This window comes from Stylophora pistillata, chromosome 9 (assembly GCF_964205215.1).
Source record: "Stylophora pistillata chromosome 9, jaStyPist1.2, whole genome shotgun sequence".
Taxonomy (NCBI): domain Eukaryota; kingdom Metazoa; phylum Cnidaria; class Anthozoa; order Scleractinia; family Pocilloporidae; genus Stylophora; species Stylophora pistillata.
The window spans coordinates 27,193,260-27,211,862 of record NC_142527.1 but is presented as its reverse complement, the minus strand read 5'-3'; the positions used below and the strand labels follow the sequence as shown (position 1 = coordinate 27,211,862).

The following is an 18,603-nucleotide window of genomic DNA, read 5'->3' as shown; positions in this document are numbered from 1 at the left end:
GTTATCTGTAGCTCCTGCCCTCGAGCTCCAGCTCAGACTGTCAACCTAGTTTTCTCCAGCTCTTGCCTTCGAGCTCTAAAAATGCGCGCTATCGAATGGATGCAGGTCACTGACCTTCAGTGAAATACGTTGGACCTGCGTACAGTTTTGCCTTCGTGGCTCCAGATAAACATTCAAGTAATCAGCTCTCCTACTGCTTTAGAGTCCAGAAGACTTGTCAGCTGCGTACGCCTGCAAAGCCTAAAATGTGTGACTCACTCGCTCAAAAACATTTCTAAAAATAACTAAGGATGAACGTTAATTTATAGCACAGACTACAGTGAATATCCGGCGTCACTTAAAAAAAAGGCAGTTTTCAAGCAGACAAGAATCTTTCGACTGCAGTGCAAACGTAACGATGCTCCGCCGGAGTTTTTCCGAGCTACACCTGATGGTTTCCTCAATCCTTGACCGTAGAAATTTAACCGCTGAAAGTAGTGCTTGGCCGTGGTTTGTGGGGCAAATCCTGTTTTTTTTGGTCGGTTTTCTTTTTAAATTTTTTCCAGTAATGCCATGGTTAACGTAAGCTGGAACGTCATTGGTGTCACTCAGGAACCACCCACCCGCGCCAGATAGTCTGGGAAAAAGTTTCGCCACCCCTGTCACTTTCCGAAACACTTCTTCAGTTTCTTTGAGCGTGTTTACCTTATCACCGAGGTACTTCACAAAAAAAATGCCTCAGCAGGACCATTGTTTAAAAGGTAATTTATTTTAGGTATCATTTCCCTTTGACACCGTTATCTACGGTACTGTCTTGAAAACAGTTGTTTTCTTTAACACCTAATTGAGAAAGTGTCAGTTCGAAATCTGAAGTGATTGATGGTATATTAAAGACTCGCTAATCCCAGATTACATCCTTTTTTTCTGCGTTTAATATCATTTGATTGGCATTTTAAGGAGGTGGTACCCTCTGTGAAGTTATCATGAATTGTTTTTTTAAACACTTTTCCTTCTAACTTGACAAGTGTTCAGACCCTCCCACGTAGATTTGGAAGAAACTGTTTCTACATATTATATCGCTGTTAGAATACTTTGGTTAGAGTTTTTCCCCCTTGATTGGCTAATTTGTACCACTCAATGGCTTTCATTACTTGATTCTGACGCGCTTGATTTACGAAATTGACATGTTATCTCTGTAATAACCAATCACATTGCGTTACGTTGAAAGTAGACGCAGTTTTTACCAACGACGGTGCAAATTACGCGGAGTGAAGCTAGTGTATCTTTGGGAGGATCAGAAAATGAACAAAACAGGGAAATCCGTACGTATGAAGTAATTATTAGCGATATTTTTTCTTCCTTTTACTCTGAGTCTTGTGATGCCTTACCTTCTTGTAAATTTTGCGACAAACATCCTGGGACCTGATTAGCGCAACCTCGTGATGGTTGATTCATAGCGGATTAGCACAGGAAATATGTCACTTGAATCGGAAGGGGCAATAAATTCTGTCCCTTGCACTCGTTCACGCCTTTGTCCCCTATGAAAACATTGGAACTAAATAATTGGGAGTAGCTTTCTTTATCTTGGAATTATGAACCCAGAGAAGCTTGTATAGTTTCGTAAAACGTCTGTACCTTTCTCGCCTCGCACTTCTTGGTTGACACTTGATTGAATTGTGCTGAATCTTCGAAAGATGATCTTTTAAAATGATTTTTTCTTCATCTGTCTCTTCTAGGCTTCAAGTGTTCCCGATGGACACGAAATTATCAATCGGGTCTTTATCGGGGGACTGGCTCGCGATGTAAGTTGAGCATATCTATCGAACATGCCCATTATGACTCCCCAGAACTGTTTACAGTTTTACGGTTTCATTGGAAATACTCGTTCTTAACGACTTCGCGTTTATCATTTCAGTGACGGTGTAGTTTTCAGTTTCGATTGCATAATCGTAAGGTACATTTCAAAGTTCATTCTGCTCAGTTCAGTTCTGCATATTATCGTAAAACAGGGTTTAAGCCTAACGTTATTTCCTTCAACGAAAGAACTATTTTTGTTTGTCTTTTTTTTTTTTCGCGGTATTTCTTTGTTCTCTCTGAAGTTGTGTTAAGATTCGCCACCCTGTTACACTCCTCTTCAAGTGGAAACTCTTATCAGACTCGACTTTTTTTTTTTTTTTTTTAATATGTGCACCGAGGGATTTATCACAACATACATAACATTGAAGTTAAACCCACGGTGATGAATTTAGATGTAATTGATTAGGTATTATGACCAGATAAGGTAAGTAAAGGCGTCGTCGATCGGCGGCTTTGAAGGTACAAATAGATAGTCTTTTGAAAGTCAGATAATCGCAACATGTGGTTGCTGAAACCGATTTGGCACACTTGCGGAAAAAAAAAGAGCTATAACAAGTCTTGCTAATTACGAGTTTAGTTAAAATTTCAAGCTATGACCTTGGCTTAGCCTGACAAACCAGTTTTTTTTTTCCTTTAATTAACAGACAAGCGAATTGGAGCTTGAGAATTTCTTTAGTACGTTTGGAGAAGTGACGGATGTTCGCATTGTCTGCGATCGAAAAACTGGCTGTAATAAAGGGTAAAGTCATTCTAGTGAAAACCTTAATTTTCTTAACAAGAAGTTCCTTTCGCATATTTTTTCTGTTAACTACGAAAATGCACAAGACAGAAGGCGTGTAAAGCGAGAACGATTCCAAAATCTCGGCTCATCGCTCCACCACTGGCGACTCTTTTTGACCAATTAGAGGAGTCGGGTCGTCTGTAAGGCGCGAAAAGGTACATTAGGACATGTGGCAACGACGCCGCCGAAATAACGTCGGAATAAAGAACTTTCTTAAAGTTATTTATCTGAAAATTTCTCCAGTAGCTATAGCCATGTTCAACGTGGCTATCATATGTTAGTGTGTTATCCTCCGTAGATTAGGTGGAGCAACTTCAGAATACCCGTCCACTTCAGTTACATATGTCGGGAGGCTTTGAAGAATGAGGTATAATACAATAGACGCTATTCTTATTCATGCCCAATGACATGTAAATGATGTGGCCGGGTATTCTGAAGTTTAGCCGAACAAGGTTCCATTATAATTTTCTTTCGCTCATAACTATAAAGAAATGTACACTGTCAGATAATGCGCGTGCAATGCCATTGTTGGACTAGTTGTAAATTTCGGCTCCTTCATTGTTTGTTTGCCTTCGTGATCGTAATCCATTCATTTGGGGAGGCATTTCTTTTTTATAGACCAGGCTCAGCAATTTAGTTAAGGTTTGCTGTTTTAAAAACAGACACAGAAGCCCCAAAGTGTGAACCTCATACTGCCTTCACCCGGTGAATTAGATGATGATTAATGCATTTCAGTGTCAAAATTAGTGTCCGTGACTTGTTTATTTGTCTCCAATCTACTGGCTCCGAATTTTTTTTTCTTTGCCTAGTGTTCTCTCATAGGTTTTCAAGTTAATGTTCATCAGCAGGTTTTAAAAATGTATATTTTGTCTTTCACAGTTATGGTTTTGTCACATTCAATACAACAAAAGCTAGAGATGATCTCATTGAAAAGGTACCCACAGTATCCATGTTTTTATTTTGTAAGCAAGATATAATTGTTTTTTATTCTTAATTTTGGTGATCATTAGCAGCCTGCTTTGACAGCATTAAAACTCTGAAGTATAGAGGTACCTGAACATGAATGGTATCTGCTGCTATTAGTTTTCTGGATTGTAAATAATGTTTAGTAATGTAAGTGTCAACTAAGTAAATGTAGCTGATGTTTGGAGAGAGGAATAAAAGATAATACAAAAACATCAAGGAAGTTCAATGATGTTTGAAGCAGGTGACAGTTTCAGAACATTAAGCACTATTTAAAGAAGGGGGAAAAAAGAAGCGTTAAAATTTTATCAAAACATCACCAGAATCACCCGCAAAGACCCAGAGTAGACCACACCCAATACAGTTTCTTAAGGTAGTTTTAGAAGTGTTTGCATGGTAATGATTACATAAGATTTTATCAATTTTGTTTCTAGATTTTTCAAAGATATTTTTGGATGATTTTTGACAGAGGAAACAAGAATGGTGTTTATATTTTAAATTTCCCACATCTTTTGTAATTGATCTGAATAGCTTCTGAGTCCCCTCTTTCAGCCCAGTGTTCTACAGTAAATTGACAAAGGCTGCAAAACTAATGGAGATACTGGTTGGTTCCATCAGTAGTGACTGACTACTGACTGTGTCAGTCCAAAGCACATGGTATCATGTTCTTTAGTTATATCAATTTTGTGTATGCTCTTCTAATTTAGGGAACAATTGATTACAAAGGTGGAAGAAAATTGCGCCTTCGAAAAGCAGTGAAAAAAGAGGTGAGGATTCAATACATGAGACTGGTTTAAATATTTAAGAGAAACGATAAGTCAATTTTTGGTTTATAATTCTTTTTCCCCTCAAATGTAAATTTTTAAGATGACAATTGTTTTTCCTCTATCTGAAGAAGTTCAAATTTAAATACCAGAACAAAGTTACAATGTCTCCTTGATTTTTAGACTGTGTAATATAATGGTGTTTAAAATTGTTTAATTTTTTAGACAGGGGGACAGTTCTTTTCCACAGGATCCGGTAATCAAACAGGTTAGTTTGGGTTACTCATGGTGTAGATGCAAATAATTACCTTAATCATGATGGAGGCTTGATGGTCCCAAGTTGTCAATCACTCACTTCATGTGAACACTGACGTCACTTTGAGCAGTTTTATATATATTACATAAGAAATAGTTATTACCTCAAGATAAGCTTGATTTGTTCATTTTTGTTGTTAATGTAATTGTTTCTTCCTTTTTGGTTTTTAGTATAAAATATCTCCCCCGCCCCAGTGTTGAGATGAGACTATGACATAACCAGGAAAAAAAAAGTTTGCTATTCCTTTTAATGACATATTGGTTTACCTTGTTTCCAATTCTAAACACAAAGTGCGATATCAGAATGTTACTGTGCTTAGAAGAAGAAAAGAAGCAATGAATTATGAAAATTTATAAGTGGAAAATAATTTCCCAAGTATGTTAACGTAGCTTCAGTACATTTTTACCAGGGCATTATGTTTCAATTTCTTTTTCAGGGACACAACCACATCAACAACTTGTTCTTGTGCCTTTGGAGCCAAACGTGAACATGAATATGCCTCCCTTGATAAATTGCAATGCGGTAAGTTCAAATTCTGTTGTATGACACACTGCACCAATTATGGAAGCCATGGTTTTCAAACATAATTGCAGTAATAGACTTTTTGGCTGTGTGCACTAGTGCTTATTAATTTAATTCCTTTTATTTTATTACAAACCATAATCATTGTGGGATGATGGACAGAAACTGCATGCACTGTAAGTATACCTCCCAGTGTCCCTTACAAATTCTTGAAAAAGTTTCCTAGGGATTTCTGAGGGACAAAGGGGAGTACTAACAGTGCATGTGGTTTGCCTCTTGTCATAATTACAACCAAGTAACTTTTTACGTTACAGATGATTATCTTACAAAGAATTAAGCCAAATAATATCAATTGAAATGTATTGACTTTCAGCTTCAAATTGGTTCAATGCAGTGATGAATTCAGTGAACTTTAGAATGAAACATTTGTTAATTAAAAACTCAAAGAGGGTCCCAGTTTTTCTGTAAGGCAATACTATACCAAAGACAAGTGAAATTATATTTTTCTTCATGACTTGTGTTAACACCATTCTACAAAGACTTCATATTTTCTTTAGGTAACACCTTTGACACATTCACATTTTATTTATTTCATGAATAGGTTTATAATCATCCAATTCAGCAGCCCATAAACTATGTGGTATGTAGTGTTGAAATACAACTTCAAGTTTTGTTCCCTAAATAATTGCAATTAATATATATACTAAAAATCTTTTCAATATGCAAACCTTCCAGGCCTTTACAATGTAAAATACAATTGTAGGTTTTCTTTTATCTTTTTGGTAGGCACCTCAGTATACTGTACCAACCACAACCCAATATACTGTACCAGCAGTTTATTATTACTGTTACTAAAATGGTAAGTATTAGTATGGCAGTTTGTCTTATGTAGTAGGCCAATTTCAAGTTCTTGTGGTTAAGTGATCTGGTGTCAAAATTATGGTACAAGAATGAGGCTAAGTGTGAAGTCACTCTCATGGATATAAAAATTGTAGGGCTGTGGTAGTGTAAATGAGGAAAATTTCTTGAAATTCAATGTATGAGGGTGAAAATTTATTTGTGGGAGAGAGTGATGGCAACAAAGGAAAGAAAAAAAAAGCATAACTGTTGGATTTATGCAAGAAAGCATTACTTCACTTAATGCCTTCTCACAAGTAAAATTTCACTCCTACGTAGAATTTTCGAGAAGTTTTCTTTGATTTTCACCACTACTGCACTCTATTCTATAAACCTGTGAGAAGGATTTCGCACCTAGCCTTGTCCTCGTGCCATTGTTTTAGCACCAGATCAATAAACTGCAAGAACTTGAAAGGGGCGTATTGTTTAGGTACATAGTTTTACATCTCTTGGCAATTAAGAGATGTTTTGGGGAAGTGGTGTGTTTTGCTCTAAGAATTAGGAACAAGCAATTTGTTCCCTTTCTTTTTGTAGATGCGTGATAAGGGTTAAATATTAGGTTCAAAAATGGTCTTGTCAGTATTACATAAGCCTCACCTATATGACATCAGGGGAGGAGTATCTCAGCACAGATATCTAGTGGGTTATGGTGGGTAGGGGAAAATGAGACTAGATTCCCTGTAAACTCGCTAAATGAACTATAAAGTGTAAACTCCTTTTCAAATATAGCCACTATTTTGAGTAAAAAACTAAGGGAAGGGAAATAAAAGCTGGCAGGTGAATAAACACAAACAAACAAAAATGTTCTCTGCTCCCACCCTCTCCCCCTTAGCTCAATGTCTGGATCCACCACTGTAAATTGTCCTATATGACGTGTAAGGATCCATTCTGTGAAGCAGTGATGCTCCATGCCTCCATGATGTTTTGTGAAATTTGTTCAGTTTACTACATTTTGCATTTTTAGGTGACAAGTGATCGCTGGCCATTTTAGCTCTACGAGTTACATGAAGGTCCAATGTCAAGACTTATTTTTGTTCAAAATGAACAACGTGTGTATCTGAGTTAAACAGCCTGGTTGAACCAACACTGGAAGCTATTGCATGTGCTGATTTAAATTGATAAAAAAAAATTTATGTTAAAAGATGAATTAGAAATATTCTTCAACTAGCTTTTTATTAATAACTTGATTTTTTAAGTAATGCATTTGTGTCTTAATAACAATTACTTTGGATCTCTGTAAGGTTTTGAAGTGCAACTTTATTTTGTTTCACATTTTTAAAATATAAATCTGTATTCGACAAGGTTAGATTCAAAACTATTTAGATGTTGCTCTTAGTTTTAGTCATTTACATTGAAGTAAAATACAGATACAAATATAATTTCATGCCTAAGATATGGGTTTTTTGTTTTCTTTTCAACCTAAAATTTTTTTCATCCATGTTTATATGGTTTTCCTTTGATAACATTAATTATAATCATTCTAACAACACTTAACTAGAGGAAAAATCTGATATATATATATCTATATATATATATATCCCTCATTTGCAAAGAGGAAATGTTAAGGCATGAAATTTTCTCTAGTAACTAAATCTGGCCATCTGGTTCTTGCCTGGGCTTGATTTCCATTGTTTACTCAAGGGCAGCCTGTAATCCTCTCGAGAAGGAATGGGGAGAAGGGTGAGCTTGTTGCCATCACAACAGCTTGTAATCTAACCTTACATCTTGTCTATTGGGTATTTTTATTTTGGTAGGCTGTATAATTCAGATCAAGGGTGATTTGTAAAATACACCAGTTGTATATACTTATATCTAAAGTGTTGTGTTTTCTACAGATGTATGAAGTTATTCTTGGTCAATTAAAGTGCAAAATTATGATTAAAATGTAGGTGCAAAATTGAATAATTATTGCTTTGATTTCTATGCGAATTTAGTATTGTAACATTGCTTTATACAGTTGATTGTGATTGCTGGCTTAATCATGTTGACTTGTATTTGCATTTTTCATTTGATCTAAGCAATTTTAGGCAAATTTTGAAGATTTGTATTTAGCATTTTTAGTTTTTAGCCTCCCACATAATTTATTGCTTATATAGATTTGTATGTGAATTTGGTATTTTTAATATTGCTTGTTGTTAGCTCTTTAACTCTCAGAAGTGATTAACATGCAACTTCTCCCCATGTTACCATCCATTATTCAGCAAACAGGTAATGAGAATATTTAAAGTTATCAGGGTTAAGTTGCTATCTTGATCTAATGCCAAATTCTCACAACTAATATACAGGTAGATGTATAGATGTTACGAGGGGAGAATTAACAATCATATCGTGGGAGCTAAAGGGTTAATTGTGATATCGCTGCAGGTTATAATTATATGGTTAGATTTGTCTTGGAATTCCAAATCATACTATGTCCAAATCCATAACATTGCTGATTGTTAATTGTGATTGCTGGCTTAATCATGTTGACTTCTATTTGCATTTCTCATTTGATTCAAACAATTTTACTTATATTTTGAAGAATCCTATTGGTATTTTTACATTTTAGCACCCAACATATTACTTTGCTTCTATCTATTTTTATACCCGTTGTATTTCTATAATGTTAACAAAATCTTCATTAAAGGACAATATTTTTATAGTGGTATGTTCTAGAGAATATTTATCTGGTTATTGTGTAATAAGCCTTCTAAGGGGTCAATTGAGACAACAAAGCAGTGCCTCATGGGATTTGGAGGGGAGCCATTCGGCTGTTCCCGAAAAAAGGAAGAAGTGGACTTTTTTCTGTCTACAGAAGTTACTGAGACACCCATAATATCCCTACCTAGTCCAAGGTGTTAAACCCCACCCATCCATCTTGTGTTGCTTTCAGTATCCAATAACCAGCTTGGGTAATTAGGCTATGGTGAATGAGTCTTCCTAAAGGGAACACTACAAAGTGCTAATACTCGACGCCACCGAAGAACGCAACAAGAAGCACTTTAAAGCAGAAAGCTTAAGGTAAGACAAATATTACTTCTGCAACATTAGATTTCATAGCTTTAAAAAATCTCGCTTGAGTTTCCGAGTAAACCCTTGTCAATGGCGTCCCTTGTAACGTAAGACCGCCCGGTAGTTCATGCTCGTTTCGTGTCATGAGCTTGGGGTACCTGTGGTTCATCAGGAAGAGCAATGCATTTACAAACATTTGCACTAGCCCAGTCACGCAAGTCAAAGCGGAATTGGAAAAAGCCAGGCTAACCCTTGAAAGAAGACAGAGATCACCTGTATAAGTGAGGGCAACCATGATTGGATCTTAACCTTGTTTTACGTTAATCTGTAGAGTGTAACTCTGCAGTTTATAAGCTGAGTCGCATTGGTTCTAAATATTCGTGTTTCGGTTTCATACTGTTAGGAATTCTGCCACGTTGCGAAAAATTATGAATGTGCTGTGGGCAATCATCTGGCTTCTTTGTCTCTGGTTTCTCGCTTGGCCTATCGGATTTTTCTGCGCTGGTTGGTACGTGTGCCTTTCGCCATTTGAAGCTTGCATCGATGCCATGAAAGGAATTACAGAGCTTTTGATGCGTGGCGTGAAATTACCACTCGAAGTCGCTCAACACATGGTCGAAGGAAAACAAGGCTGGTAGTTAGAGTTCGATGTCCTATAGTTATTGTACCACAGTGGAGTATTTTATGCAAGAAAGGATGCACTCATGGAATGTTAGAACGATACGATATTTGAATATTTGATGTCTGCTTTCGCTGATATAACTGTGCAGTACGTGCTTTGAAAAAAAAAAAAACGTGAATGATGCTCTCTTGTTTCCTGAAACCAACCAAATTATCTCACTAGTGTTTACTGTAATTAACGTAATCTTTTTCCCAGAAGAGTATTGCAATATTTTGTACCTTCATCCTCATCATACCTACTTTATTGTTGCATTCGTATTTTTCAAAGATAGGCGTAGCGTCTAAATAAAATTAGAATTACAAACAATAGTTTTACAATTAGCATTTTGGTACAAGTTCAACTTCAAGGTGGAAAGTTCGATCGTTAGCACCGAGCTTTGGCTTTTTAATATCTCCTGAGCATTTCCGTGAAATGTTTTATTCGTCTTTTGGAATTTGATCGTAATATTGAATCCCGTGATGGCAGGTTAAAGTCTTTTTCACGAACAAAGCTCACTGCAACAGATTGTTTACTTAATACAGTATCTGAGAAATATGCAAATTTATTATCCAACTACACCTAGACGAGTACAAATATCACGCGCTATTTGTCCTCGTCTGTTGTAGAGTACTGGTTAAACAGGTTTTCTCGCATCGCGCAAGCGAAGAATTGGATTGTAGTTACGAAAAAAAAAAGTGGCGGACAACTTTAATCATATTTCCGACGACGAAGAGTCAGAGTGGCTGGCAAATATAGATCCAAGTTTATTCGATGAATCGAACAGAGAAAAACAACTTGACGACCAGAAAATTTCTTCATTTAATGAAGCAACACAACGCGCAAATTCCGTTCCGCTTCGCATACTTCTGTCACGCACTCCTCGTAAATAAGTATCCGCGAAATTCGCACGCACTGAAATAACAGTTTGGCGTGTTGGATAATAAATAACTTATTAGACGTTTTGTTGTGTAGTATCGCTGAGTATTTTTACTCGTTATTTTTATTTTGACTCGCCCTACGGGCTCGTCAAAATACGGCACAACTCGTAAAAATACTCAGCGGTACTACACAACAAACCGTCTAATAAGATATATATATTCTGATCACTTAGAGGTTTCGTTTATCCCTGCTTTCTAAGTAAAAATTTTAGGACTGAAAAAATCCCCGTACCGATGCTTATTCGACCCTTTTTTAATCGTACAAACGGTAAAGAATTAAATGAGCTAAAATCTTTCTAAACGTTAAGCCAATGTAGTCTTGTTCCTTCGGTGGTCACGTTCCCTTCACGAGGATATGTCACGCAAGCATTATGGAACCAAAACTGCAAGAGATAATCAATGACAAAGCGGTAAGCAGTGTAAAATTGTCATAGAAGAAAAATTTTCTTAAGTTTTGAAATATTATTGATTGTGGTACACGTATTTCACGATCGATATTAGCTTGGCAAGCTACTTATGGCAGAAGCTTTTTACAATCAGAGGGTCAGAGAGTAATTTGAAAACGTAAGTATACCTGTATTCAAACACGAAAGAGATAACTTTTGAGGTCTCTTGGCTACTTTTAGAGGATCGTTTCTTTCGAAGACCCTCCCAATCCTTCATACTTGCGGGATTTGTCTCGAAACTGAAATTTTATCTTTGTTTTTGGAGGGATACTTCTTTCGAATGTTTGTTGCTTTTCGAAATCTTCTTTTCAGATTCAGACCATTACTTAAGGTGTGGGGGGTGAGAAATTGAGGAAGAAAAAATTCGCGCTGACAATTGAGCGAAAGAAATTTATGAAATAGCAACTGCACGTGAATAAAAATGCGGGGAAGATTCGATAATTAGGATCGAAACATAATGCAAAAACAAACAAACAAACAAAAACGAAGATCCAAAGCGGAAAAAAGAAAAAGAAATACTGCGCAACTTGAAAACTACCCAGCCTCCCATCCCATAACCTTTCTCATGGTCCGTTCCGTGAAGGAAATCGGTGTAGCATATGCGTGGCAGGAGCAGCAAGTAATGTGACTAATCATATGACGATGCTTTTTTCGAACATCTATTTTAAGCGGTTGAAGAATGACTGTTAACCTTCATTTTTTAAGAAATATTGAGCTTGTACAAGGCAAAAGTGGATATGTATAACTTACTCAAAGTCCGTGACTAAAATGCGGTCAGGCACTCAAGTGGTTAAGTTACTACATAAAAGCTGTCTCCTGCGGTGATGACGGACAGCTCGACTCGTGACTCGCGTATGTCTCAGCTGAGGCGGAAGGCAGGCGCGCATTTAGTTGCCGAGATGCGAAAGACGAAAACCTTCTGAATGTAACCGATTCCATCAATTCTTCGCGGGATGTTTATGTTTTGATTTATCGCTTCACAAACTGAAGAAGGAGAAAAGGATCGAGGTGGGTTTTTCATTAGAAATAATATTATCCCTGATGCAGTTTCTTGTTCTTCATCGCACATATGAAAACGAAGGACATGACAGTCACAAAACAATACAGTCACGGGTTACACAGAGAAAAGAACCATAGCCGAGTTAATGTTCTTCGAAATGATGTTTAGAATGACAAATTGTTTTCACTTGATAATGCAGTCTACTTTAGATAAAGTTGCAAAATTTCCTCACACAGCAATGGACGGGTGGTTAGTCCCAGGGACCCGGTTTTTGGCCGGACAGGCAAAAACGCGGTAGTGGAAAAGCCCTAGGGACGAGGTTGCGTTAGCCCAAAATACAGGAAGAATTTGATACTGACCCATTCCCAGTCGCCTTTAAGGTGGGGATTATCGACGCGGGCAAGATGGGAGCGCGAAGTGTGATGGGTTATCCAACTTGGGGGTGATAGGGTCAAAATCATAACCAAGGGGAAGGGGGTGGTCCAGAGTTCATGTTTTCTTCATCAATGAGAACTGTTAATTAAGTTATCATCATGATAATCAAGAGCCTAAATATGGTTAAACCCCTAGCGAAAGACTCCGCGACTGGAAAATTGTATATATAGACACGTCTTAAATTGCGTCACTGGGCTATCAGTAATGTGAGAAATTATAAGGAAGTACCTGTAATGATAAAAGTAAACGATTCTCTTCCATGCAACAAGGGAACTCTGGATCCTTGATCAGTGGATATCGGTGGATACCACTTGAACCAAAACAAGACAAGTGACTTACAGGGTAGGCTGAGCCGATCTGAAACAGTTGAAAAATTCATCCTTGAATAGTTTGCAATGAGTGGAAAGAAGATTGTTACGGTGATCGCCTGGTTCTTTTTCCTAATCTTGATAGCCTGGCCAATAGGATTCTTTTGCGCTGGTTGGTACGTGTGTTTGTCCCCATTTGAGGCGTGCATCGATGGAATAAAGAGCGTGACAGCGTTACTGATGAAAGGCGTGACTCTACCTTTTGACATCACACATCGTACAATTAAAGGCCAAAGTTATTCGAGGGTTTGATTACTTAGAGAGATGAGATGACAACAGAAAACATAATCTGGGTAAATCGGAGCAATTTTGCAGGATGGTACAAGGTATAAAATTAAATAAAGAAAAAACATTTGTGAAGAAAACCTGTGCTCTGAGCTCTCATAGCTGTTTCACCCCTTTTATTTGCATCTGTAACTTTTAACTAACCTTCGCTAGTGCCAATTCTAGTTGCACTAGTCCTGAGAAGTTTCTTTATCGGAAGAAGTTATTCGAAACCCGTGCTTCACACTGTAATTGGAAACTGGGACTTAGCCACGACTGGACGTTCTTATTTTTTGTTTGTTTGCGAGTTGAGCCTAAAAAACTTTCTTAAGATGTTCTTAAAGTTGAGTGGTCTAGTATTTCAATGAATCAATTCAGACGTCAGTTAACTGTCCTTTCAGACCATAGTTTTACATTTCTTTTTCCTTTACTTGTACTTCTCACAAAAAAAAAAAAAAAACGGGCAAAGTAAAAACGTTCTTAACGGACATTCAGTTTACTGGTATGTTCTAAGAATATATGGTCTAAAAAGTTTTGGTTTATCTCAGCCTGAACGTTCTCACTATTAAAAAGGGCTGTTGTAATAATGATAATGATAATTGTAATGATAATAATAATAATAATAATAATAATAATAATAATAATTACGATGATGATAATAAAAGAGTGTTGTCAGGTAATCATGTTTGCGTCGAGCCAGCCCGTCAGCAGGATTTGCAATCGAGAGTGGAGCGAGGGGAAGACTACACGAAAAATAGCAAGAAACGGGAAATACCTTTTCATTCGAGGCTAGTTCTACCTGGGTCCTTCCTACTGGAACCTACTCGTTGGAAAGCGTCGAACGATTCTGCTTGGATAAACTCCACCTACGGAGCATTTGTACCTACCCTAGAGATTCACAAAGAAAGGTCAGGGTAGTTTAGCGAGTGCGCCTCTACCCCAGTTCCAGGATGTTGTAGCTCTGTATTAATCGCGTGATTGCCAAGAATTAGCTTTTGTACCGTAAGAAAATATTTGGCCACTGACAGCAGACTTTTGCCAATGAAACTGAAAGGCGAATACACGTAATACTTTGGCTATAGCTTCGGCCCCTCGAAACCTTATAAAAAAAAGCTTCAGAGAGAATTCAAAAACTCATAAGCTGTACATTGAGAGGGAGACGTTAGAAACCGGAAAAGTGCTCTCGGAAACAACGGCTAAAGAACATCGACGGAAATGCCTTAAAGCACGTTTCAAAAAAATTCAGTCAATCTTCCTGGATTGCCGGTTTGGGACTCTCTCTCTCTCTCTCGAGCTAAAAAAGGTGAACCTAAAAGACAACTTCAGATATATATATCTTTCCAATTGCCGCATCGACTCTTCATCATCCATTCATTCTTAATTTGTTTTATTTATGCGTTATCACGCCTACTCCAATAGCATTATCTTTCATACTCCAGAATCCCTAATCCTTCAATTCGCATCTGCCATAAAAAAGAAAAAGTCGAAAAAGGACTCTACGAAGAAATGAATCCACAACTAATAATCATAGCAAATGAATAAAAGGGTAAGTTTCTAATTAAAGAAACTGTGGTGCTGCATCGGTGGATAACAAGGTAATTTGGTAATATCAACTGGGTTGAAATTGCAAATTCGTCAGAGCGACGAAGGGCTAAAGCTCGAAACATCAGCTTTTTAACTCTTTACGGTGGCCAATTTACAATTTCAACTCGGATCGAGTATTACCAAATTTCCTTGTAATCATACTACGATCTCACAAAGTAAAAACATACAATACAACCAAAAAAAGGGTCACCATCTTCATTTCATCAACATACAATTATTTTTATCAAATGAGATTGATGAATAGACTTTTAAAATTCGCAAAAATGCACTCTTCATGTACAGCCATTTATTGTTTGTCGAACAGTGAGCACAAAATTCCTGTAGCTTGGGTTTCTCTTTTCTTTTTTCTTCTTTGTTTTTTTTTTTTTCACCATCCAGCTTTACCCTCCACCATATGCTTTGCGACCTCCAAAGGTAGCATGACACCCTTCATAAGGAGCTCTGTGACGGTCTTGATGGCATCGACGCAGGCTTCAATCGGAGACAAACAAACGTACCAGCCGGCACAGAAGAATCCAATGGGCCAAGCGAGAAACCAGAGAACGAGAAACCAGATGATTGCCCACAGAACATTCATGACTCCGTTGACACTTCACTCCTTCCTCTTCAAACTGACCCGATCACTGTAAACGTGAAAAAGAATTAAGGAAGGCTCAGTTAATCATATTGTCAGCCACCTTTGTGGAGACGATATTCGAGTAAGTGCATTGACCGTCGAAAGTGATTGGTCCATCTCCAAATCAACTTGGTCAAATTGCTCCAATCTACCTCAAATGCAAAGCTATGGTCGCATTTTGCCAATTTTGACTCCTCGTGATAGTTTTATTTTTCTATTTTGGTTTGGGATTAACGACAGTCAATCAAACGTCATTGCCTCTATCATGAGGATTCTGAGATGTTCTTTGAAGAAGCTCATGTTTCAGTGCAGAACGTGAGCCAGCGTAAGTTTCCCATTCATTCACCATTCATTCACCATTCATTCACCATTCATTCACCATTCATTCACCATTCATTCACCATTCATTCACCATTCATTCACCATTCATTCACCATTCATTCACGTCCATTTTAAACGTTGTTTTAGGCTACGTTCACACTTGGTGCCCGACCACGGTGCCCGAGTGCGATTCTTGATGAGCACTTATGCGAACACACCTTTTTTTAAAGTAACCACGCTAGAATTCGGGCACTGTGCCCGGTTCACTACCCGAGTACAAGATCTTGCTGATAGATTCGTGATGATGCCGGATACTGACTTTGAGTAGTTTAGTTTATGGAATGCACATTCATGGCAATTTTATCTTCTTACCCTAAACTGCTCAAGGTTTATGGTGAGGAGAGAAACCATAGGAAGGAGGTAGGTAAAGGTAAAGAAGGGTGACGACTCGGTTTTTTTTCTTTTGAAAAAGTAACCAATCTTTCGAAAATCTTATTCTAATCTGTAAACAGTCGAATACGGAAGCGGCCATTTTAACTGCCATTCTAACTTAGTAACCTGGCCGAAACGGCTGATGCTCTGATAATCGCAAGGGAAAAATTCAACCCTTAAGTCAAGAGTGCCTCTACCCTGCGAGCAGACTCCCTTTTCTTTTTTTTTCTTCTTCTTTTCTTCTTTTTAACCCTCCCTTTTCGATTCGAGGACGGGTTAAAAAGGCTCTGCTCGCTGGGTAGAGTGCCTCAATTTACAGCTCCTAATTGTTCAAGAAGGTCGAGAGAGTTCGTCATGTCACAATTAGCTTGTTAGGCTAGGTCACGGTTGTTAGGTAAGATTCAAAATGGCTGCTTCCGCACGTAGACGAATTTTGTTCGCGCTTTTCAGTGAAGCCGCTTAATTTCGGATTCAGCTAAATAACACTCAGGAACTTCACAGAGCAGTCAGTGTTATATATTCAAACATTATTTTCGAGGCAGAGACAAAAAGTATACCAGCCTGAGGAGCCCTTCTCTTTGTTAGGAAAGGAACGAATGGATACTCTAACTGCAGCATCAACATTTACTCTTATCTCTGATTTTCTGTTGCTTATGTTTGACGCGCGTGTTTCCTGGGTTTTTAATCCGTCCGTTGTAACCTTAGCGGATGGTCAACCATTTTTCCTCGCAGTAAAATAATAATAATAATAAAAAAACTGATTCACACCACCAGAAAAGATTTAAATATGCCACCAGTCACGGTGCCTTTCATTGAGAAAGACAAAACTATACATCTGCATAGCATGCGCTGCTTCTAAAGTGGCCGTCAACGAGGGCTTTGTTGTCGCTTCGAAGGCTGTATTTTTACTCAGTCTTGAAAAAATTATGATTTTCTGACTAACTTCTTAAATTTTGGCGTAATTTAATTTAAATTTGATCGCGCGGCGGACCTTTAACTAAATAAAAAAAGTTCCAAGGGTCAAGTTCACTGGTGCAAGACAATTATATCAACTCGTTATCTTATCTCACTTGCAGAGTAAATATAATTATTGTAAACAAAAATGTTCTACCCCACGCTTTGTGCTCTTCAGTCAGCCATCCAGAAGTGTCAAGAACATTTTAACGGCTTCAGGGAACACGACACTTTAATTTATTCATCGTGTGTGAAAATCTTCGACGTTGCGAAAAAGCCCCCAGTGCTAGCAGATCGTTAGCGTCAGTGCGTTCATAGTTTGCTAGGGTTATCAGCTAGTCTTTTAGCTATTATTTTTTGTAACTGATATCCCCTCATCAGACAATTCATAATTGCTTAAGTATTGATCATCGAGAGTATTTTGGCTCCTCTGCACTTTCCCTACATCTGACAATCACGAACTGAGTCAGACGACAGTAACCATGAAATTAAAATACTGTGTGGCCATGCATTCATTCGGCTGACCCTAGTGAAAATTAACATTCAAATGTAGAAAACCATAGAGGACTGAAGAAATGTTGTAATGAGTTTAAAAGAAAAATTGCCAGACTACAGCAGTTTCAAATGTGTTTTAAATAGCTTGAGTGGAACGGCAGCTTATGAAGTTGAATTCTCGCCCGAAATCAAGCGCGTGTATAATTTAAATCAACTAAAAAAAAACTAAAAAGAAGAAGTTACCTTTTTTGCTTCTCCTTCCCAGGCGATAGTTAGAGACCTAACGAACTTGCGTGCTAATGTCTTGTTTCACAAACAGAACGTCAATAAACGAGTTATGTTAATGCACAACCATATGATGCAAATCGGCTCTTTCTAGAAGATTATCACGCCCAATATGCAAATGTTTTAATATCTTGAAACAATAACTCCGAAAGACAATTGTTGTCCTAAGAAATCTTATCCCATTTTTTTTCGAACATGAATTTTTGACAAACAAAGTTCGTTGAGAAAGGTAAAGGATATGAATTCCGAGTTTTTACCATTATGCGTACCTCAGGTATGGCCGGTATATATTTATGGCTGGCTGGCTTGTGAAATTCAACGTTCACGAATTATTGCAATGCAGAAACACTGAACAAAGGAGCAATTTGTCGTACAGTTTTTAATTTTGCTATTAGTCAGTATTACGGCTCGCTAAGAGGCTAAGTAACTTCCGATACAAAGAAAGAAAAACACTCGGTGAGATGAACCATTAATCATGAACCAGCTTGCTTGCTATCAATCCTGACGCAGCCAATCAGTTAAATAGATTTGCTGCTATTGGACTTGATTTATCATCGATTTTGAAAATATTCTCGAGTCGACCAAAAAAATATTCGCTGCTGCTTGGGTATACAGTATTTTCAGGGGACCTTAACCTGATCCATATGCTCTGTATTCCGGCATTAGGCGTGAAAATTAACAAATTTTAACCGAAAAAAATTAACCGCAAGAAA

General features: G+C 37.6%; 1 protein-coding gene and 2 long non-coding RNA genes across 7 annotated transcripts; 2 read left to right on the top strand and 1 right to left on the bottom strand.

Annotated features, from left to right (window-relative positions):
- The first annotated feature begins 66 nt into the window (after window positions 1–66).
- Window positions 67–8,726, top strand: LOC111322394 (protein boule). The gene is made up of 10 exons (XM_088732531.1): window positions 67–1,301; window positions 1,716–1,781; window positions 2,481–2,575; window positions 3,497–3,551; window positions 4,288–4,347; window positions 4,570–4,612; window positions 5,097–5,182; window positions 5,784–5,822; window positions 5,969–6,041; window positions 7,044–8,726. The coding sequence occupies exons 1-9, from the start codon at window positions 1,281–1,283 to the stop codon at window positions 6,035–6,037; spliced, it is 534 nt and encodes a 177-aa protein (XP_088588657.1). The 5' UTR covers window positions 67–1,280; the 3' UTR covers window positions 6,038–6,041; window positions 7,044–8,726.
- Window positions 8,727–9,213: 487 nt separating this feature from the next.
- On the top strand, window positions 9,214–13,827 carry LOC148724127 (uncharacterized). Of its 5 annotated transcripts, none has more exons than XR_015991494.1 (4): window positions 9,214–9,351; window positions 9,474–11,233; window positions 11,821–12,123; window positions 12,820–13,827. It is a non-coding gene; the product is annotated as an uncharacterized LOC148724127 (long non-coding RNA). The 5 variants fall into 5 exon arrangements; XR_015991496.1 differs by having other exon boundaries at window positions 9,474–12,123; window positions 12,820–12,892; window positions 13,004–13,827; XR_015991497.1 differs by having other exon boundaries at window positions 9,474–12,127; window positions 12,820–12,892; window positions 13,004–13,827.
- Window positions 13,828–14,552: 725 nt separating this feature from the next.
- On the bottom strand, window positions 14,553–18,466 carry LOC148724126 (uncharacterized). Its single transcript, XR_015991499.1, has 2 exons — window positions 17,849–18,466; window positions 14,553–15,410 (listed from the first exon to the last, which is right to left on the bottom strand). It is a non-coding gene; the product is annotated as an uncharacterized LOC148724126 (long non-coding RNA).
- Between the last annotated feature and the right edge of the window lie 137 nt (window positions 18,467–18,603).